Source organism: Parasteatoda tepidariorum, chromosome 4 (assembly GCF_982258835.1).
Source record: "Parasteatoda tepidariorum strain Cologne lab strain chromosome 4, Ptep-v5.0, whole genome shotgun sequence".
Lineage (NCBI taxonomy): Eukaryota > Metazoa > Arthropoda > Arachnida > Araneae > Theridiidae > Parasteatoda > Parasteatoda tepidariorum.
Window position 1 is genome coordinate 48,422,270 of NC_141758.1, and position 24,139 is coordinate 48,446,408.

Consider the following 24,139-nt stretch of genomic DNA (forward strand, 5'->3'; position numbering starts at 1 on the left):
TTCCAACATGCAAATTTAAATTTTCGTGTTTGGAAATCTAAAAAATACAATTTCTTTTAATTCCGAAATATCACAATAGTATCGGTTGTTCATTGCATAAAATTTTGAGGAATAAGTTCTAGTGCCAAATTTATGTAATTTATTTATGTAATAGGCAAAAATGTATGTAATAGGCTTTATAAAATTTATCCCCAATCAAATTTTTAAATAAATAAAATGCTCTTGTTTGTATCTTATTCCTTTGTATTTTAAATTATACTATTTTTCATTATCAATGTTTGGTTTTCAATTAATTTAGTTCTAATACAAACACAATATAAATGTAGAAACACTTTTACCCCAAAATTATAGCCTCACTGTCAAAGATTTTGTCAATTTCATTTTTAAAAAACTAAAAAAAAAGAAGAAAAAAAAAGTTTAATGATGCTTAAAATTCTTCTTCTTTCTATTTGACTAGATTATCTCAATCGTATCCCTTATATAAATGTATACTTTTACTGCTGCTCATGTTTGCTTTCACACATAAATATGCACTTTTCGGTTATGGCTTCTCAGTTCTGGATTGATTGTTACAATTGTATAAATTGTCGGCTAGAGAAACTATTTATAGAAATTTGAATAACAATGCGTGCTAGCTCCAAAAGGAAAAAAAAAAGTGCCACTATATGTGTATATTTGCATATATATATACTTCCTATTTTCTCATTTCGAGCTTAAAATTATACTATTTTGCATTATCAATGATTATTCATAAATTTATTTTATTCTAATACAAAGACAATAAAAATGTTGACACGAAATTATATCCTCACTGTCAATAATTTTGATTTGAAAAAAAAAAATTTAAAAAAAAAGTTTAATGATATCTTAATTCTCTTGAATCTTACTAAACGTAGAAGTGCAATTGGTCATTTTGAAAAAAAAACTTTTTTTTCTATTCAGCAAGGTCGTGTTGCTAGAACGGATTTCCGAAAAGCTGAAATATTCTAAATATTTTCCATAGCCTAGAATTTAATTATTAGATTGATTGGCCTATGTCTACAATATAATCTGTACAACTTACTCAGATTTGATACTCAGAATCTGTGTCTTGATGCATATGCTAGCCACGAATATGGGTCATTTTCAAAAAATTTATATGCAATGTTTTAAAGTAACTTTAATTACTGAAATAAAATTCCAAAAAATATTTTTATACATTAAAATTAATATGTTTTTAGTAATTGTACATACGAAAACATTAGTTCGTTAAAAATAATACCTGTGAAGTGTTGTTTTAACACGATCAATGTATCTAAATTGCCAATTCGCAGTAATAATAAATTTACTGAAAGAAAATTCTTTGCTTTTATTTTTAGCGCGACAAATTGTTTAAACAATGTGAATGAATGTCAAAATAGAAACACAAAACTTGGTACACAAGTGTTACAGTATTATTAATTTTGTATGGGCTACCATTTTTGATATAGATTATCAATAGTAGCGGAAGTTCAAATTGGCGGCCTCTTAATTAATTAATTTATTAAAATTAATTTATTTTTTCTATCATTGCGAATGATCTCCTTCAAAGAAATAAAATTTGATATTTCTGTTTTCATTAATATGCATGTTACATGAGGCGATCAGTATCTCTGTCTCACTTCGCTCAATGACCCTTATTATTATTTAAATCATTTTATTTCCTTAATGGTGAGCGAGAGGTTTCTATAAAGCATTATGTATAATTCTGTTTGTAATAATATTTGACATATTTCATAAATAATGTCTTTGCTTAATTCACTTTTTTGAATTACTGGAACAAGTATTTATACTTATTCAAAAGACAGTATAGTTCTAATAGCCAAAAAATAAAAAGATGTTTCTCTGAGAAAAATTAATGCATAAGGCAGTTTTTTAATAAAAATCTCTATTATTTTATTATAAATGATGCATAAAAACTGTCCTACTTCCATGCACGCTTCCCTCCCCTTTTTTTTAGGGAAATAAGGAAAGTTTGAGGGAACTTCCAGAGTATCTTCCAGATAGGCAAACGTGGCAAATTTTTTCTATGTATTTTCATGGGGAATGAAATGAGACTAATTCCGATATATATATATATATATATATATATATATATATATATATATATATATATGCATGCATATACATACATACATATACATGCATATACATACATTTTAATTTTCCCTTCCCTTTAGCAAGTGCTTCTTATGTCTCAGCATCCAGATTTTTATTTTGTATAGTATTTCCAGATTTTATTAATAATGTTATATTTTCTTCACATTGCTGACAGTGCTAAATGTACATATATATATTATTATTATTATTATTTTCAAATTTAATGTTTGCAACTGTACATCATAGTGTATATTCTTGAAAAGAATTTTTTTTTTCACTATTATTTGTTTTAGTTACTCATTTTATCATTTAGTTCTTATTTTATCTTCAAAATTTCCACATTTATTTAGCACCATGAGTTTGCCCGAAAAAATACTTGTGCTAGTTTACAGAATTGCCTAGTATCATGAGTTTTCTCAGTAAAATTTTGCTTTCACAGTGTCAACGATTGTATATTATAATTTTCCTTCTCGCAAATGCTCTATATTTCTCAGCAACACATGTTGTTGCTCAGATTTTTATTTATTTTGTTTTATATACTAATGCTAGATTTAAACATGAATATTATATTTTAACATTTCTTAAAATTTTTATTGCCTGCTCATCATAATGCCTATTTGCTTTATTTATTCTTGCCTGACTTTATATTTTAATTCTATATTTTAGTATTCTTTTCTTTTCTTTTGTTTTTTTGTCAGCATTATTTGCAATTATTGAATCAGAATTATTATTCTCTAAAATAAGTAGTTATAGCAATTTGACAGACTTGCTATTAAAAGTCGTTACTTTATATGTATTCAAATAATCATCGCTAAAACTACATTTTGGATAAATCAATTTTTAATTTATGTCACAATTAATTTATTTTAATCCATTAAGACATACCATAAATTTAATAACATACAATGTATTCAGATTAATTTAATCATGAGACAATGGGGATAGGGGAGTATGTAGGTGATATTAGCGAGTTGCATTAAAATTTTTAGAAAAAAAAATATAACACCAATTTTTAGTATTTTATTGCAAAATAGCTTTTATCTTTAAAAACTTTTTTAAAGAAAATTATATTAAAAATCTTTTGTTGAGAAACACGTTTTTATATCTTGCAGGATATTTCGATGGCTATTTAAAATTGACAGAAAAATGTTCACTTTAAGAAAATAAATGTTTACTTCGACTTTTAACTACTACAAAATGCCCATAATTAGCATTGTATTATTTACTTTGCCAATTTTACCTTTAATTAACTTTTTGATATTACATTCCTTTTTTCCATCTGTGATAAAGTAAGAGTTGTGTTCTTGCTTTTAGCCCTCATTTTGTCACCATATGTAAACATAATAAATCTATTGCAATTATACATTTCTTGTGACTCAAGTTATACTGTTTGTAATGCACACATGTAAACTATTTATATTTGCTCTATTTTGTAATTTAAATTTTTTATTTTTTCCTTTTTATGTTTTTATCTTGATTATACGGAAGTAAAAGATCAGGATGGTTATAAATAAAGATTTTTTATGCTTTTAATTAGAGAGTTTTTTTAATTGCATGCTTCGCCCACAAAATTAGAGTTTTTTGTAATATTACAGTCATTTTCTCTATTTTTGATTTATTATTTATTTTTGTGTTTGCGAAGTTCTGACATATGTCTGCAAACTTATCTGCGTTATAAATAAGTTTATATTTCATTACGTAAATAACAACAAAAAAGTAACATATGTTTCAAACATATGTTACAAAACATATGTTTCATACATCAAAAAAGTAGTTCGAGAAAATTTTCTTCACTGAATTTAAACACCCAAAATAACAAAATGACCATTTTTTTTTTTTAAATATAGTGTCTCTTAGCTTTTATATGTATCTGTATGAACAGGTGTGTGCTCATAGATACACAATTAAAATGAAAGTAAAGAATTCAAGATGTGATCAAAACAAAATTTTAAAACTTTAGAGAACAAAGTAGAATAACAGAAAAATAAAAATCGAGGGGAAATTTTTTTTTTAATTCGTTGATTATCAAACTATACGCTAACAGATGTTTCATCTGAATTCCATCTTTCTGAGGCTGAAGTAATATGGAACATGTGGTGAGAATTCGCTTTAAAAAAGGGGAGTAAATAAATAATACTAAAATACAAAAATAAATAATACTCAAACAGAAATTTTAATAATTCAAATGGAGATTGAAATGTATGAAACAGAAAAGAATATAAAATTATTGAAACGGAAAAAAATAAAAAATTATTTTTGTGTAGAAATATTTATTTTTAAATTTTCTTTTTCCTTTGCACAAACACACACCCATATTCTAATATACGTATGTGTCTTAAACTATTGAAAATGAAAGGAGAAAAATTCTCAGACAAATACAAAACAATGTAATTTGTAATTCAGCAAAATTACAAAGCAATATAAATAAATTAAAAAATTTATTGAGAAATTATTATACTTATTTACAGAAAATAAAGTTTTCCCGGATGGTGAATGTAAGTTTGAAAAAGATACATCAAAACAAAAATTTTCTTTGATGCAATTTAAAAAGAGTTTGATTTTTCTTTTATCATATTTTATAATTAATTCTTATTTTTTTATTTTTATAACTTTTTATTATATTAGTATAAGTTTTAATAATTTTTTCAATTCTGTATTATGACTTAATAAATTGCCTACGTTTTAATAAATTATGTATTTTTCAGAATTTTTATAATTATATTTCTTCATATATTTACAGCTCAATATAATTTACAGCTCAATATTTACAGCTCAATATATTTACAGCTCAATATATACAAACAGTTCTAGCTCCGATTATTAAAACTAAGTTACTTTAATTAATTCCATTAATTCCACACACATTAATAAAAATTTATATTCTTCTTGGTGTTTTAATTTGAAACGAATTAATTGTAAGATATAAGTAATCCCCATTATCTTGTAAACACCTATTTACATACAAATAAATAGTTAGAATGTCTATTCTGGATATTTCACAACGAAACTAAGAATGGGTTTAAAAATAAAAGACCGCGTACCCAGAATCACTTTTCGAAACTAATGCTTATATTGTTCAGTTTTGCTAAGGGAAGGATGGGATAGTTTAACTGACCCTCTATCATATATCACTGTCACTGTACCAATTCACTCCTCCCTCAAAGCGACGCCCCCAAAGGGTGACTATTACAACTCTGATTTTGCCAATTCCGGTTTTTTATCTGGGTATCGCGTCCTCTTAAGGCTTTCCAATTTTTATTTTGCACACTGTACATCAAACTACAATTTTTTATGTGCAGTACTATGAACAAAAAGTATCCAAATTTATAGATTTATGTTGCTGAATTAAATTATTGTACTTACCAAGATCAAATATGTGTACAAGTTTTGAGAATTTTTTTTTGATACATTTTTATTCATTTATTCTTATTTTATTAAAATTGATTTTAGAACTTCAAAATATTTTTAGGGTTATGTTGCTGATATAAATTACTGTGCCCCGCAAGATCAAATTAAACAAATTTCTCAAGGGGATGAAAAAGTGCCTATAGTAAGTTAAATTATACTAATTAAATATTTTCTGTTAATAAATTTATTATACTGTAAAATTTTCTCTTTTTTTAATATATATATTTCTAATGTCAAATCTAAAAAAAAAATGCATTCTTCATTGCTTTAAATAATTATTTTAAGATTTCAGGCTATTCAATTTATGAAAAATAACTTTTTTTCCCTTTAAAATGTTATTGACTTTCTATTTCTTACAGGTCTCTGGAATTGTTTTCTTAAATTCTAATGTAGCTGAAAGTTTTCTTGCTTTGCATGTGCAAGCTCCATTAGACAGCTGTACATATCTAGGCCTTGACAGTGGTAATGATCCAATACAAGTAAGGAATCTGTCTAATTTTCAAATTAAAATTGTTCTGTCTAACATTTTTAAACAATTTTTCATAAATTTCTTTTCCCTAGTTAATTTTTTGTGTGTTGCATTAAATTTGTTAATATGAACATTAAATTTGAAGAAAATGACAATTTTATGAAGAATATTTCATATGAATTTTTAAGGGCTTTTCAAAGCAGAAGAGTAAATACATTTTAATTATAAAAGCAAATTTTTAAAATTTTTTTTAATTATAAAAACAGAGATCTATGCGGCAGAATTAAGATTGATATAAAAGCAATAATAAATATTGACGTGAATATTGAAAATTATAATCACAGGAAAAATTTTACCAAACTTCTTAATTAAAAATATATTAGGAAACTATTGTTGTTATTGATGACTAATGCGACTTGTCAATACTTACAAGCCTATTTTAAGGCAGAGGGGTGTGTTCTTCTTGTTTTCCAATGGACCCATCAATGGCATCAAGAATTCGACTTCTGCCACACACATACATCACAGTTTGTTTTACAGGGAACATGCATTCACGTAATATCCATCCATCCACAAAACGTAATTTTGACCTGAACCAGAGCACGATCAATATCCAATCCAGTAAACCCAGAGGTATTGATTTGTAATGGGAACTTGGAGGACTTTTTGCCCAGACAGATTTAGCATACATCAGCCACCATTTTGTACATGGTGAGTCTTCGGCCAGTGAGGATCGAACTCACTAGGGAACTCTTGATGAAGTTAATAATGATTTCAAAACATAAATTAATAACAGATGATGATGGCTAATAGGTGTTATTTTAAATTGAGAATTAAGCTGAGATAAGGCTTATTTCCATTAAATTTCAATTAAGTTCAATTTAATTATACAATTTTAATTAAATAAGACTTATTTCCATTAAAACTAAAATTAATTTATTTATAACTGTAATTAAACTGTAGTACTTAATGGAAATTAATGCTGGCCTTTAAATAAATCTATTGAAAATAAACTACTTATTTTTGAAAGAAAAATACTCTGAGCCAACTTTGGAGCTGTTAAAGTAAATGATGTTTGGCAAATCCAGTACAATTATGAATTATATTGAAAATTTAAGCAACCAAACCTAATTTTAGTTATTAAATCCCATAGAATAAGATGACTAGGTCACATTGTTAAAAGTTGACTTTTGAAAAAATTTCTAAAAACCCAAACATCAAATGGATTGATTCCATGAGAAAAAACTTACCATGGGCATCAATAAATGGCGAAGCGTATCGCCTGATCGAGCCAGATAAAAAGCTCTGGCCTGTACTAGTTGTCAAGCTGAAGGAGGAGGTATTAAATAAGCTGATTTTTTTTTACTCTTTAATTTTAATAAGTGTGGTCTTAACTACTTTTTATAGAGTTCTGCCTATGAATAAAAGAGCAGGGGGCCTACTCGCAGAAAAAGACACTTTGAGTTTTGAAGGGGCACTTACTTAAGCATTGATCAAAGTTATCAAAATATGTATTAGTATTATGTAATAAATGAATTTTATCCTGAATTTTTAAATTACCCTTTTATAATATTTTATGTGCATATTTTACTACAAAGTTATTCTCACTCATTATCAAAATAACAGAAAAAGTTGAAGTTTTTAAAAACAATTGAAGGCGAACTAAAAAACAATATCTGTGTATAAATTTTCATCAAAAAGAAAAAGTAAACTAAGAAAGAGGGATTAATCAATAAACAAACTTTTTTTTTTTTTTTTTTTTTTTTTTTGCATTTTGAACTGAAAATTATGAGAAAATAAACATCTAAAGGGGCATTTTAAGTAAAAAGGTATTTATTAAAATTATATAAATGCTAAAACATAAAATCACTACAAAATCATTATATATAAGATGTGAAAATCTCTAAGGCCGAATCTCGTGTGTATTTTAGTTATATAACTAGACAACTTAAGAAAAATCTTACTAAAATGAAGGAATGAAATTAAAAATAAAGTTAAATAAATCTGAATCTATAACAAAATAAATCTGAAATGAACTTCTCATTAACAGGGGAGGTTAAGAAAAAATCTTGAAAAAATATATTAAAAAACAGTGTTTTTAAGGGATTATGGCTTATTTTAACAAAAAGGGCAAAGAGAGGGCTTTAATAGGAATTAAAGGGCAGACGGAACGGGCCACTCTTCTGAAAACGCTTAGGGAGAACACTTCTTATAATCAGATCCTATTTTACTCTCAAATCATTTAAAAGGAAACTAATATCTGATTGTTATTAGTTAATGATCTTGCGCACTAAGTAGACTATAATTATTGTTTTTCGTTAATAATTCTAGAACTTCTTATAACCATTTAAGAAACTTTCTTATTTTTCTAATTAATTGTTATTTATAAATTTTTTAAAAAAATTGCGAAACAATAACAAGATCTTTCATTTTTATAACTATTTAAAGAAAACTGCATAAGATGCATTTAAGAGTGAAATTCACTTGTATATTATTTCGTTAAAGCAGGTATAATTCTGATTGTATATGTTAATTATACTAAACATTAGTCATGTTTTAAGCATTTTTGAATTATTTTCAGATTACTTTATTTATTATTATTAATAGTAATTGCTTTTAGAAACTTTTTTCAAGATTATTTGATGAGTTAAATACAGTCTTAAAGTTTATTATTATCAATTGTTTAATCTGCTCAAACCTATTTTGCTTCTTAGGTATCTCTATTCTTTGATCTTTTGATTGCTATGTCTACTAATATGGATAAAAGCCGATTTGTATCTGGAAAATGCAGCAAAACTTACAATCTTAAGTTTGGTCTTACTAATGAATCTTCTCAAGAAATTTGTTTTGCAAGATCTCTTATTTGGGATGAGCTTTCTAAATATAAAATGTCTGCAAGTAAAGTATTATTTTTACATATTGATCTATTTAGGCACCCTTAAGATATAGTTTTTTATTGTTTGTTGATTAAACTGGTTACAATTATTATGCAATAAAACATTCTGATAAATGTCACTTTTTAATACATATTTTGTGCTAAAGCAAAACCGTTAGACCTCTTTTTTTTAATTTTTTTACTGCAATTCCCCTTTTGAAAGCAAGAAGTCTGTATTTTAGTGAAATTGGATAGCAGTTCCATACATATGAAATAAAATTTAAACTAATTAAATCAAATGAATAACAAGAAAACTTAACTATTAAATAATTAAAAGAATTGTTAAAAGCAGCAAAAAGAAAATAATTTCCTAACAAAGAGCTAGGAGCAATGCTCTGGAATACATCTACATCGAGACTTCCAAAAAACATCAATGAATCTGAAACATGTAGAAGGTTCTATTTCACAGAATAGAGGTTCAGTTTAGAGATCTAGTTCTATTTCACACATCTCTTTAATTTATGGTCTTTAGATTTTCATGATATAAATCGCTACAATAAGTATTGCAGTTTAACACTTTTTCAGTACCTTTTTTGAAAGTTTTTAAATGTGGGTGAGTTTCATGGCATCGAGGCAGTTTAGTGCACCCTGAATTGCTTCAACTTTTAAATTATAAGCAATTGTTTGACTCCTGACTTTCGTAGTTTTCATGTGATGTCATAATTATTGATCTAATAATAATTCTTTTATCACAATTTCAAATAATTCTGTTAAATGAACAAGCTAATTTAGAAAAGATTTAAATCTTAATTTTTGATTCACAATTTTCAAAAATGTAAGGAACATACGTACTCTTCCTTTAATTTCTGAAAAGAATTAAGATATGTAGGACTCTAAATCGCTTTCAGGATTAGAAGCATGCCCCACTGAGACTGACTCCATATTCATACCTGCCAACATTCGTTCTTTTCGAGAATGGATTTTCCAAGTGGTAGTAAAACAATTACCGAAAAACAGTTTTACTCAAAAATATATTTATATTTTAACCAGGTTGAAATTCGCTATCGTGAGGACTAATATGCTTTTTATATATTTGTTGTAATTATTTATATGTAGTGGTGGTCAAACTCATTTATAATTATTAATATAATTCAAAAAGTTTAGTGAAATAACATGAATTTTGCTACCACTTTAAATATGAAGAAAAAAAATTCATCCCGGAAAACCAGAAGAGTTGGCAGGTATGCATATTACTAAACTCACCCAGGTTATGTTCCATCAATTGGCAAACTCAGAAGCCGCAATCGGCTGATGCCACTTTTCAAAATTTAGAGTTTGGATTTTGTTTATACCTCAATTATGGAATTTAAATTTTCTGCAACCTGTATAAACTTTTTTGACTAATGTTTACTGTCTTATCATAAGAGAACACAGTATATTTACATAGTATTACACTAAGTTAAAATCTCAACTGGAACTTAGATGGACAGCTTAATCGCCCAGCTATGCCAATATGTAAGCTTTTTTTTAATAAATTTTAATTGATAAAAATTAAGTTTTTGATTATCCATTTAAAATATTTAATGAAAATCACCTTGCTGGAATAATACAAAAGTGTTTTATAAATATTTGAAGCAGCTTTGCTTTTGGTATACTCAGAAGGATGACGGGACTTTTATCATCTATATTTATTTTTGGTTCTGGATTATTATTATGTACGTATTTACAATTGAACATATTCAAAATAAAAGCAAAAGTTTAACTATATTCTCTCAGTATCATGTCCATAATGATTCCTCACAAGGGTGTACATAGGCATGGTAGTATAATCAGAGTCCTGATAAAATAAATTTTATAATTTGTTTAAAAACTTTTATTCCAATTTTATTGTAGTATCGTCTTAATATATCTCCATCATCCAAATATTGGATTCCTACTCTATTGTTCTTCTCAAATTTAGCTGTGAATATTTTCTGTTAATTTAAGTTTTTAATTTTTCAATCTTATTAAAAGATTTAATTTCAATTTAACTAGACTATCATGAATTCTAATTTTTATATATTTTTATGTTTTAGAAGTCCTTTCTTACTGTACACATTTGTATTGGTCAAGTCTTAATTCTGTGAAATTTCACATGTCCAACTTATTCAAGATAGCAAATTCAAAACTTGTACATTCCTTATGCTTGGTAATAATCGTTAGAATTAAATTATGTGTTTTGTTCCTTTAAAGTAAGATGCTTAGTATCCATAAAGTAATGTGAGTTATTACAATACATTATATCAATTAGATGACAACAACAAAAATTCATTTGTTGTTGACATCTTTTTCCGTCATATAACGTAAAAATATATGTTAATACATGTAACGTTAACTCTGAATATTGCTATGTTCAAAGGGCAAAATAAAAAAGAAAACCCCCTGAATAACTTATGATATTATTATATTTTCATCTTTTATAAAATATTTGGTTTCTTGGCTTTCAAAGTATGAGGGTTAGCTGCAATGAATAAAATATGGTCCCAATAATTTTAAGCAGAAGAGCAATCAGAAGTAACAGTTCCATAATGTTAATTTTAATTTTTGAGTATTTTGTTATATCGTAAAGCAATATTATGCAGGGAATTCTACAAATTTTTGAAAAAGTATAGTGATAATTTTCTTCTAAATTTATGCAAATTATATAGCTCAAAAGATGAGAATGCAATTTTGCATAAGAGGCCTTGTATTCATTTATGAAAGTGCAACACAAACACTAATTTCTTATTAAATACCAACTGTCAAAGCATTCACAAAAAATTTTAATACTGTTTAGTAAAAGAAAGCATTTATGAAGATTTCATAGAAAATTTTAATGCTTTTACAAGCTTACCAATCCACATGGTTGCATCTCATTCATCGTTGTTCTCTTTTTTTCCCTTTAAGGTGGATATTTTTCAAAAAAAAGAAAGATTTGGTTTACAAAATATATAATTATAATTTTATGTAAAGACAATTTAATATGTTTATCATAACAAAATAAACAATTACTTAGAACTTTACTTCTGCCACTCAAAACCCTATATTTCTGTAACTTCAAAACACAATTTTATTTTTTGATATTTTTAATGCTTATGATATTTTTAATTGTTACTTATGCTTGCTGACTAATAATAAGTCACAGAGAATTTTTAAACATTATTCACTTTATTTTAGGTGGATAATCCTGGTTCATTTACCCCTCAAGGCCTGTTAATTAATTCTTCCATCTACGCAGAATCCTGTGATATACCTCAAAGCTCTATAATATGTGACTCTTTCATTGAAACAAAAGCACTGACTGTGGGAGAAAATTCTTATATTTCTGGTATAACATTCATCGATAAAAACCATGTAAATATATAAAATAGTTATAGTTTTCCAATTTGTGAAACATTGTCGATTCGGGAGGGGTTTCGGTTTTATTATTTTCACGCTTCTTTCTAGTATCTATCAAACCTTTGATAAGAAAACCTTAAAAATGTAATCTTTTTATTATATTTGTTTGAAAAGAGCAGGTTATTTCGGACCCCGGAAGAAAAGATAATATGGCTTACCAAAATGTGGGAAATTTTCTGTGAAATTTAGCAAATTTAAGTAATTGTCTAATATTTTAAATACAGTACAGAACCCGTTATCCGGAAATCAGAAAACCGGAAAACCAAAAAACCGGAACGAAATTCGATAAATTTTCCCGCCATTTTTTAAACAAAATTTTTTTTTCCTTATAAGATTTCAGGATTTTTCTTTCTTTTTTAAAAGATGTTCACCTTACCATCATTTTGGAAATAATCATTAGTGTAATACTTCATCGTTTTTTCTTCTTTTTAAGATTATTTCCCAAAAAAAAATTTTTTTAGTTGGGTTTAACAATAAAAAAACGGCTTTTTGTAGCGATTCAGAAAACCGGAAAAATCAGTTATCCGGAATAGGAATGGTCCCGATCGTTCCGGATAATCGGTTCCCTACTGTACTTAGCGAATGGAACTATAAATCATTTGTGATTAAGGCAACAAAAAAATCATCTTAAGTAAATTCTTTAAAATATCAGAAAATTAGCTTTTAGTGAAAGAAAATGGGAAGAAACTTTATTCGTTTAATTATAAAAGTAAAAGAATAAACAGTTTACTGCATATTTGACTAAAAATATTATGATTCAGTGAAATTAGAATTTCATTTCTTAAATTAAGAATTCCCTTTCTTGAAAATATAAAAGCATAAAAATTATTTTCAACTTAAATGAATGTAATTTCTATGTTATATTTTATAAAATCAATTCTTTTTTTTATTATACAGTCAAACGTCATGTGAGAGAATTGACTACCCACATTGAACAAAGGATCAATATGGATAGTCTTTTCTCTGGAAAACGTGTATTTTTACATTTACACACATAAAAGTGAAGGAAAACTCCATACATATTAGTGGGCAAAAGGGCTTATGTTTATTCCTGTAATGTCCCTTTGATCTCAACAGATTCAATTCATACAACTCTTTCCTTTAACTGTTGTAAGTTTGCAATCATCAGCCCTATAACAAAGCATTAAAAAAAACTACTTTTATGGATGTAGAACTGAAATTTATCAGCTTCCTTACCCGTCAGAGGGGAAATAAACTTGCTATTCACATTAAAAGTAAATTTTTTTTAATGGTAAACGAGTATCGACTTCACCTTAAAATTTATATATTTCACGTTAAAAGTACTGCAATGGTTCTTTTGAGTAGTAATTTTATCGCATCAAGTCCATATATTTTTCAGATGTGTTACTGTTTAATTTATTTCATTTTATTTACACTTAAACTTTTTTTTATTTTACTGCCATTCAGATTTCTTTAATGTAAAGCAAAAACTCTTTTTTTTATTGTAAAGCAAACAAATATAAAGTATATTATACCCTAAATATTCCAGAGTTTGGAAGGTCGCGATTTCAGAAATTTCCAAATTTTAGATTATTTTACTAAATTAATAGAGATGTCACACTTAGAAAATGAAGTTTTTTTTTTTAAATTCTTTTGATTTCATTGCAAATTCACTTGGTTTTTAGCAGTTATTCTAATGATTTCCATATTTTTTTAAATTCTTGATATTTCCAAACACTATAATGACAAGTAAATCATCCCATTGAGTTATTTCTTTTTCATTTCTCAGTTGCCGTCAATTTCAGAGTAAATAGTCATGGTTTCATCCACCACTTTTTCAGCATGTTTGCCATGGATTTCATAATCAATTTTTTTAAAAAAAATATGATTGTGACTCACAAATTTTTTTATCAGACCACTAGTTTAAAACTGATTAAGTTTCTGGATGTTTGATGTTATACTGTGTTAAAAAATAGCAAATATTTTTTTTTCATTCTTATTTTTATATTTCTCTTAAATTGTTCGTTTACTTTTCTCGTTTATTATTTAGGTTTTAAACTTATGTGATAATCTTGCTGTGGTAAATATTACTACTACCATTTGCCTGGAATGTTCTATAATTGTTGTGCTTGGAGTTGAAGATGATCCATTTGTAAGAGATATTTAATATCTTTAATGATGTTTTTTTTTTATTTCTTGATTTAATTATACTTTTAGTTAAAACGTTTTTGAAAAGAATTATTTTTTAGAGTTATGCCTTACTTTACTTACTCTTGTTAATTACTTATATTTTTCTGTCTCCAAGTTATTGTAATTATTACTTTTTAGCAAAATGAGGTTATGTAGTTAATCATATGTCATTCTTATTACCTTCTATATTAGACCATGTTTCATATTCAATAAGTAGTTTAAAGGAAGAAAAGAAAGCCCAAATATTGAATTTTGTCTTTTAACATTGAAAGTGAGTTTCTTTGTGGTTAAGTTCATTAAAAAGCGGCTTACATATTAATTAGATTGTTGTTTCAGACTACCAAACATCTGCTTAAAGTTAGGAACTTATTCAAAAAATAGACTCAAGCGTGTTTTAACTACTGTTTGAATGCACTTTTCCAAAATAAATCTTTTTCTGAAGGTGCTTCTTAATGTTCTCCGAGCTTCTCCAAGATAGGCATTTTTCTGGAATTTGAATGATGCCTGTTTTAACTGCTACATGTGTACACTTCTCAAAATAAACTTTATTAAAAATTTCAAAATTTGCTATAACCTATTCTCTTTTCGGCATTTTTTCAAAAATTTGAATAAAACCTCTTCTAACAACTTAATGTGCTTTTTTTTTTCTATTATATTTTATCAAGATACATTTATATATTTTATGAATATTCTAAAACTTAGGCCTAAACAGAACTCATTAAAAAATTATATGCATTGCATAATTTTGTATCAAAAAAAATCAACAAATTTATTATTTTAATTTCGTTTTTATTAATCGTTGTTATATTATTTATATTATTTAATTATACAGTACAGAATCCGTTATCCGGAAATCAGAAAACCGGAAAACCCAAAAACCGGAACGAAATTCGATAAATTTTCTCGCCTTTTTTTAAAAAAAAATTTTTTTCCTCATAAGATTTTACGATTTTTCTTTCTTTTTTTAAAGATGTTTACCTTACCATCATTGTGGAAATAATCATTAGTCTATTACTTCATCGTTTTTTTTCTTATTTTTAAGATTATTTCCAATTTTTTTTTTTTTTTAGTTGGGTTTAACAATAAAAAAGCGGCTTTTTGTAGCGATTCAGAAAACCGGAAAAATCAGTTATCCGGAATAGCGATCGTCCCGACCGTTCCGGATAATCGATTCCCTACTGTATTATTTAATTAATCGTTGTTATATTATATATACCAATACTACACTGAAAAATAATAAGAAATTTTTAATAATGAATCCAGGTAATGTTTCTTAGAATAGTTTAATAAATTTGTTGTTGCAAAGACTCAAAACTTCTAAGAACTTAAGGGCGATTCTTTCGTTACGTGTGTTACTTTTACACGACATATTTCAACTTTAACACTTATTATAATAAACTTGTTAGATATTTTTTGTGTTTTTCTTAATTTGTTGTTAAATCTATATGTGTTGTAAGTTTACAAAACGAAGATTGAAGGCGCAAATTAATTTGATGCTGAAAAAAAAAAAATTTCTGAAATTTTGTTACGTGTGTTACCCTTTATAATGCTAGATATTTGAAACTTTGAATATATTCATTTAATTCTGTGAAGTATGAAGGCAAAAAATTAAGATATTTTCCTTTATAGAGAGATACAATATCGAAGCTGTGTTTAGTGATTTTTAAAAATTTCTTGCAACAGTAAAAACTTCTTTATTTTGGTGAAATTGGTGCGTTACGTGTGTTAACTGAACGTTACGTGTGTTACCCTCTGTGAATATTTCAACTGAGAAGTCATAAATGTTGCACTAAAACATTTATTTATTTTAATTTAGCAGAGGAAAAACAATTTATTTTAGCAAATAAAATAGTTAATGGTCTGGAAAGATGGTTGTAGCCCTTCTTTATACTGGTTTAGACAGTAAAACATAGCAAATCCTAGGCACATCTATTCCTTCAAAATCATTTCTGTTTGGAAACAAAAATATGCATATTTTCCAATTATTTTATGCAAATATTGCATTTTAAGTTTACAAGCATGTGCATTTGCGTCAATAATGTTCCCGAGATAGAGCATATGTCGTTTTAATTTCAGTTATAGGCGCACTTCTGATCAGGAGGGAACAGAAATTGACTTACTGACTATTTGTGTGCCACAATGTGCATCTATGCATCTTATTCAAGTATCTAACGATACTTATGCATAGATTTTATGCTTTGTATTACCGTTGCCATGTATTGATCTTTTCAATTAATATCTTTATTTCCTTTTGGCTAATATATAATACTGTTGTATTAGGCATGAGTTGATTGGTTAGCTTTGCAAACAACACTGGATAGCAAATAAATTTTTTTGTATAACAACACAATGATATAAATAACTTTGCTTTTTGCTTCGCTTTCAAGATTTTGTACTGCACATCTATCCCATAGAAGGAACTTCTGCATGTGATATCGTAAAATATTTCCAAATTAATTTCTTTTTTTATATTTTGATTGACAAAATATGAAATAATTCAACCATATATTTAGTTTTAAATTCTTAACTTGACTTATTACTATAGAAGGTTTCTGTTAGCTCATCTTCTGAAGTAGAATCGTTTTTAAACAGTCTTAAAATAAAAGTGTAGACATTGTTTCACCTTTGTCTTTGCCTTAGGAAAATATTGTAAAGGACTCTATTTTAAACTCTTTAGGAGAGTATCGTCTAAGACAACAGCTGCTGTGAATAACGGAACTGTGGCTGGATAGCATAATGCTGATTGAAATTCGTTTTGATATTCAAAAGAATATGTCTCTGCAAAGTCAACTTGAATTTCCCTGATTTTAATGCTAGATATGTTTGTTAGGAGAGTATCACCTCGGATTCTTTTAACTCTTACGTATTATTGAAAGTTAGTCCAATTTTCAAGAGTTATTTCAAAACATTCTTCTTGCACATTTGCCATTATATATTTTTTATTGTGAGCTATTGTCATCTTTTTCTCATCGTTACCAAATTACAATGAATGATGGTTAGAAACCTATAGCAAGCAATAAGAAATTTTTGTAAGTATCAGAAGCCCCTTCCAACAATTAGATCCGAAATTTCTTTTACTTTATATGCATAAATACTTCTACCATCACCATGTATTGTCATAAACTTAATTTTAGCCTTCCAATTAAAGAATAAAAATTTCATGATATTTGTTTTGATTCTAAGTTTTACAGTAGCAATAAATTTTTTAGTCATAAAGCACTAAATATGGAAAATTAAACAATGTTTAGGATGCAACTGACAAAAATCAGTATAAGCCTCTCTTAGAAACATTGTTAGATAGTTCTTTCGTTTTATTGCCCGTTTTTCCCCGTAATAATCCAGAGAACCAGCTCTTGTTTCAATACAAGCATAGTATAAACAATATAACTTTGGAAGAAAATCCATTTATTAATAATTAAGTTCATCTGAAATACTTAGTGGTGAACCTTTTATATCATTATCAATCTGTTTTGAAAGTTCAAGTCTAACTTTCATTATTTCCTTATTTTCTTTCCTTTGAAGTGCAGAATCTTATGCTCTTTTCTTTTTTTCTTCATCTTCTTATTCTTTTAAATCCAGATAAGGACACTATTTTAAGCTTATCCATTTCATAATAATCTAGCAAATGCAGTCGAAATATTCTACTTAAACATAAACGTATAACAAATAGAATTTTGGGAAAACAATTTCCAAAAGTTTCAAAATTATCGTCTTATTATGCTGTTCTTTTATTAATGCTTATACTGACCTGATTTTACAAAAAACCACAATCTTACAATTCCGTATTTGTGGCATTGAAGTTGCGTGGCGGTTATAAAAAATGTCCGAACATGATTTAAATCTTTTATTGAAAATAAATAAATAATTAAAGTGTATAAATACCTCTAACACACATAACAGTAACGCGCGTAACTTTTCGTTACGTGTGTTACCTTGAATAAAATTAATTATAAAATTTTAACTATTGGCAGTTTTAATTCGAGAATTTTTTCCGTTGCATATCTTGCCTTCTTAATTTATAAAACAAAAAATTTTTAAATTTTCTTTTTTACTAAAGCTTTTACAGAAAAAAATGCAAAATTATGTTACGTGTGTTACTGGGAAATTAGACTATCTTGATTAATCGACTTTCAAACAAGCAAAAAAATTTAGGCCAAATTAAAAAAATACATTAAACAATGATAAAAGAGTAAAATAGTTATATTTATTACTAAAAACTATTTTATTGCTCTTTAATATTTTAAGAACTCCATTGGAATATAACATAACAAAGAAGAGAACTCCTGTTAAAATTCATAGTGTTCCACCTTCTGTTAGAATTCACATAAATATTTTTTGTAATTCAAAAAACTATCTTAACTATTAAAAAATGTACATTTTCTAGATTCCGAAATTGTATCATTTTTGATTTTACGATAATTTTGAAAATTTAGTCACTCAGGACCACTTTTCGTGGAATCGCCCTTAACTAGATTTACAAGAAGTATGATTTTTATCAATAGGATTATGTCATGGTTATGAACAAGATATTTGTGATTACATGAAAAGTAAGAAATGTGCATTTCTGCAAACTGCTAGTCTATTAATCATTTATAAATACAGCTCTATGGAACTATGCCATGGGGATTTTTGTCATTGTTTATCAATTTATCTGTATATTATGTCACACTGATTTTGATAGAGGAATTCTTGCAAATTTATTTGACTATTTTTCTCTTTCTTAAAATTAAAACTCCTTAATCATTCTACCTTTTCTGAACTTATATCTCAAAGCTTTTATTATAAATATTTATAGGTTTATAATTATTTATTATAAGTTTTAAATGTGATGATAAAATTTTATGATTTTTCCACTATGATGATACATGTTTTTAACTAGTATTTGTCCTTAAGTGTATCGGATTTTTTAATTAGTTGATAATTTCTCCTTAACATTTAACATAATTGTTAACAGTATAATACCAATAATAAATAATGTTATAAAAAAAATATTTTCTCGAAACGTCTTGAGAACAAAGTTTGTCTAAAAGTAATATTGAATTTTTTTTAACATTATAATCATTTTTAATTTTCTACAGTAACTCAACCAAATTTCTTTGACTTTTAAAGTAATTAGCCATTCAACTTTGAAATAATGATTGTCTTTTTTATTTACATTGCTTTATGTACTTTATTTCTAGTATAAGCTGTTCAACTTTAAAACCATTGTTGTGCTTTTATTTTTATTGCTTAATATAATTTATTTCTAATAATAAGCTGTTCAACTTTATAATCATCACATTTTTATTCTTATTCCTGAATATTGTTTATTTCTAAATGTAAATGTAATTTTTTTAAAAGTGTACCTACCTGGATTTGGGTTGAAATATATGGAAGAAAAATAAATTTCTGTTGAGGTAAAAGTAAATTGTTTAATTGTTTCGTAAAAGAAAAAAATTATGGTTATCTGTATTTTAGTTATCAATAGCATAATAAAATGTTAATTCTTTGTTACAATTGATGAATTCAATTCTATTCTATCTTGAATTTTGATTTCTGGAGATCTTTGCCTTTTAAAACATAAGTGCCAAGTAATTCCTTCCTAGTATGTGTTAAAATAATAAGAAAATAAGATAAAATATGTAACTAATAAATGTTATTAAATAAAAAGTGTTATATCTATAAATTAAAATTTAAACACATCCAAAATGAGATCCTGACGGTAAACCTTCTTTGCTTAGTTTAAAAACTTATATTGATCGATTAGTTAAAATTCCTTCACATTTATTTATTTATTTTAGATTCCTGTAAATTTTAATGCAGAAAGTTTCTGTTTGTCTTCATTTCTACAGAAAAATGAACAAGATATATGGGATCCTCATATGGTGATTATTTTCTTATCATAACTTTTTGCCTAAGGGACCATTCAAATATTACCTGAATCATATTTTGATTTAAGACCTCATTGTCAGCAAAACTAAAATCATACTTTTTATCATACTCTTATTCTTGCATAAAAAAAATTTCAAAAAGTAATTTTTTCTTCTTCCACTTAATTATTTTTAGAATCCACAAGGAATTTTTTACAGTAAAAGAAATTTTGACCTTTTTGCTGAAAAAATTATAAAAACTGGAAAAATTGCAAAATTTTCTAATACCCCAGTCCTAGACTCCTTATAGTCAGAAATGAACAAATCAATAAACCTCTGTCCTCCTATGTATTTTATAATATTTGAATGGCCCCTAATGTGCAGCTACTCAGAGTTCTGAATACAACTATATTTTTACAGTTACTTTTGTTTTGAAATGTATATGTATACATAATAAATAAAAAGCTTAATAGATAGAGGTTGTAAGTGACTTTTTAGAGTATTTGCTGGGAACATAAAAAATTGCCAAGCTCATTATTAAAACCTCCAATTCTTAATTGTTGTAATAGGTATTTCTGATATTATGGTAATAAATTTACAACACAGATAATTACCCATTTTCCCACTTTAGTCAATGAGTAAATTAGCTTTAAAAGTTTACATAATTTTTTTTTTTGTTACTTAAATGAAACTCTGTGTTTTTTGGTATATTTATAAAAAACATCATAAAAAATTAGGGTGCATTGATTCGGCCTTATTTTTTGGAGGAAGGGGATTTTGAATGATTTTTGTTAATAGCATTTAGGGTGATAATGTAATTATTCCACTGAACTTTTTGAAAGGGACAAATTTTTTTTTTTCAGCATTTAGCATAAGTATTTATTATTCGTTATATTTTATCTCAACCCTTAATTTTTATCAGTTTTTACCTGATAAAATGAAGATATTGTAACCTTTTTTTAGTCTCTTAAAAAATAATGTATTATTTCTTATAGCTGTATTAATTAGTGTTAATGTGTTGCCTCATCTGTGTGCTCTATAAACCTAATTTGTTGTGGTACTTTTACTGACTAAAAGCTATCCTAATGTGATTATAGTATCATTATTTTCCTCCAATAATATGTGTTTGAGACAATTTAATGCCAATTTAAAAATATTTTGTATTATTGTGCCCTTTCTTAAAAAAAAAAAAGCATTTAAGCAGCCTGTACTCAAATTTTTAAGTATATGGTCTCTTTATTTTAACTAAGCAGCTTGTAACACTTTATTTTAGCTCAACCTGAGAAAAACTCTTGCGAATGCTAAACTTTATCCACCTGGTTTTTCCTTAAAGGATATTCTTCAACTCTTTTTCTGTGATAGGCCCACTGAACATCATGAATCATTACTGAAAATGTAAGTAAATGTATCGGAACGAAGAAAAAATAAATTTTTTTATGGTGTTCTGTTTTCACTTCCCTTAAGTTTTATTCCTTCGAACATTGCTTTACACAAATTAAGTAAATAATCCCAAGAAACTGAAGTAGTAAGATATTACCTGATTGAAAACTTCATTCGCTTCAAAATTATACAAATATGAAAAAACAGTCTACATGTTTCAAGCGCTTCAAAAACAAGTGCTCATTTTCAAGACTTGCCAGACATTTATGTCGAAGAAAGTCTTGAAAATGGGTATCTATCTTTAAAGCGCTTGAAACATGCTGACTGTTTTTTCATATTTATATATTTTTGAAGCGAATGAAGTTTTTAATCCGGCAACTGCTATATACCTTTCCAACATTTCGTGTAATATAATACCCTTTTCATAAGGAAGTATACTTGTTATTTGATGATTATTTTATGATTTTAGCCATAATTATGTGAAATTATGATATAAGTCTTTATTTTTGTTTCGTCTGAAAGTATAATTATAGTGAGTTGTTTTTAAATGCAAGTTAGACAGGAAACAAACTTAAATATCACAATTTCAGTTACTACTGAATGTAAAATTTAAAAGAAAGTAAATCAAACTTTCCGTACTAAAGAAGCAAATCAAGTCACGTCTATAATTTTTAAAATTTATTACTTAGTTAAGAACTATTAAAATGACACATTTATTTATCTCATACATAATGTAATATAATGATTTTATTTTTGTTGTTTTGTCAGGTGGAGAGAAAGTAAGCGCTTTTCTTTAATTGAGTTAGCTGAAAATATTGATTATGAAAAAGTCTATAACCAAAGGAGGTATTAAGAACAGAATAATCTAATTCATTATTGCTTTATATATATTGTACAGTAACGTTTGATGAATAGTATTTTTTATTGTTTTAGAAACCAATATTCTAAAACTTCATGTGAAATTATAAAAAGGGTGCTATGCCAAAATGAAGATACATACTTACTTCCTTATTTTTATGCTGCTCAATCAGAGGGGTGGACCCAAAATATCATGAATACTTTGGACAGTGGTAAGGAACATAAATCTCAAAACTGTAAATTTTCATACTATAAACTTGTAATTGATTGTTTCATGCAGTCTGAATATTTTATATTTCATTGCTCTTGAGATGTAGGACTCCAATAAATTAATTCGGCCTTGGCTAACATTTCTGGACGAGAGCTATGGGTCATGTGTTTGAATCTGGAAGTTTGTACATATAGCGCAAAGTTTGTCATTAAAATTTAAGAAAAGAATTATGATTTCAGATGCTCTACACGTGGTCAAAATTACTAAGTGGTTCCATCAGGGTAATTAAAGGATGCACCTAAATCATATGGCTAGAACAATGGTTCCCAACCTTTTTAGTTGTGTAGACCACCAATTTTGTCAAAGCTTTTAGGCTCCCTTATATAATATACAAGTAAAATATATAATAAAAATATAAATGTATATAGATGTAGCAATTAAGTAGCAAGAAATATTGTGCAAAAAAAAAACTAAAAAAATATTTTTTATAAAATTAATAACTTTATTTTATTCACTTGGCTATTGCAATTGTAATAAAACTCAAAAACAAATAATTGACGTTTAAAAACCTTAATGAGATTTTTGAAATGGTCTGTCCTCCAAAAGGGTTAACACTGGACCAGTTTTACCCTCAAATCACTCCCAAGGGAGAGTTTTTTGAGTAACCATGGAGTTAGAATAATGTCACATATCACTAGAACTGCTGAATCATCCTGAAAAACTGGTATTAGACTCTAAGATTTATCTTGACTCAGACTCTCAGCCAGCTGCATGACCTAGTAACACCATGGACCATGAATTTGAAACCCCTGGGCTAAAAGCTTAGCCATGTTTTATATATTTTCATTGCATTCTTTACCTTCAGTTTCGATATTATAAGCAAATTTTTTATTTTTAAAAGGTTATTTTTTATAATTTTTTAAATTGATATAATATATATATATTCATGATTTGTAAGTACTTTATGTAGATTATTTTTCGTACTAAGTTGTTAAATTGTAATTAATTTAAATATTATATTACAGTGTTATTATCTTATCAAAGATCAGTTGTTTACACACGAACTCTGAGTAATGTTGCTGATCTTCTTAGTATAATGTCTGGTGAAACTGGAGGTTTAAGAAGTGGTCCTGGTAATAACCGAATTTGGGACAAAGCTTTTGAATTGTTATTGGTGAGTAGCATTAAAATTTACATTTGAAAATTATTTCAACAAGTTGTTTTTTCTTTTTAACTGCTGTACATGTTATTAATAAAAAGAAACTTAGAACACTTATAACTTAATTTTTGAATGTCTTTTCTGTTCCAATGTATATAATATACTAGTATCAAAGGAACTCATCAGATGGCACCACAATAGATTTTTTTGTAATTTTACCCAGGGTATTAAATATATATTAGAA

The 24,139-nt window shown here is 26.6% G+C and overlaps 1 protein-coding gene across 2 annotated transcripts in view; it reads left to right on the forward strand.

Moving 5' to 3' along the window:
- The window catches only part of LOC107443266 (L-fucose kinase), a 56,909-nt gene that overhangs the window by 8,932 nt on the left and 23,838 nt on the right, over positions 1 to 24,139 (forward strand). For both annotated transcript variants that reach the window (XM_087161045.1, XM_087161046.1), the window contains exons 7-17: positions 5,588 to 5,668; positions 5,886 to 6,005; positions 8,710 to 8,893; positions 10,946 to 11,058; positions 12,066 to 12,242; positions 14,299 to 14,400; positions 20,219 to 20,302; positions 21,561 to 21,682; positions 22,436 to 22,513; positions 22,601 to 22,737; positions 23,762 to 23,910. In XM_087161045.1, the coding sequence (XP_087017171.1) occupies positions 5,588 to 5,668; positions 5,886 to 6,005; positions 8,710 to 8,893; positions 10,946 to 11,058; positions 12,066 to 12,242; positions 14,299 to 14,400; positions 20,219 to 20,302; positions 21,561 to 21,682; positions 22,436 to 22,513; positions 22,601 to 22,737; positions 23,762 to 23,910 (1,347 nt within the window). The remainder of the gene's footprint in view (positions 1 to 5,587; positions 5,669 to 5,885; positions 6,006 to 8,709; positions 8,894 to 10,945; positions 11,059 to 12,065; positions 12,243 to 14,298; positions 14,401 to 20,218; positions 20,303 to 21,560; positions 21,683 to 22,435; positions 22,514 to 22,600; positions 22,738 to 23,761; positions 23,911 to 24,139) is intronic.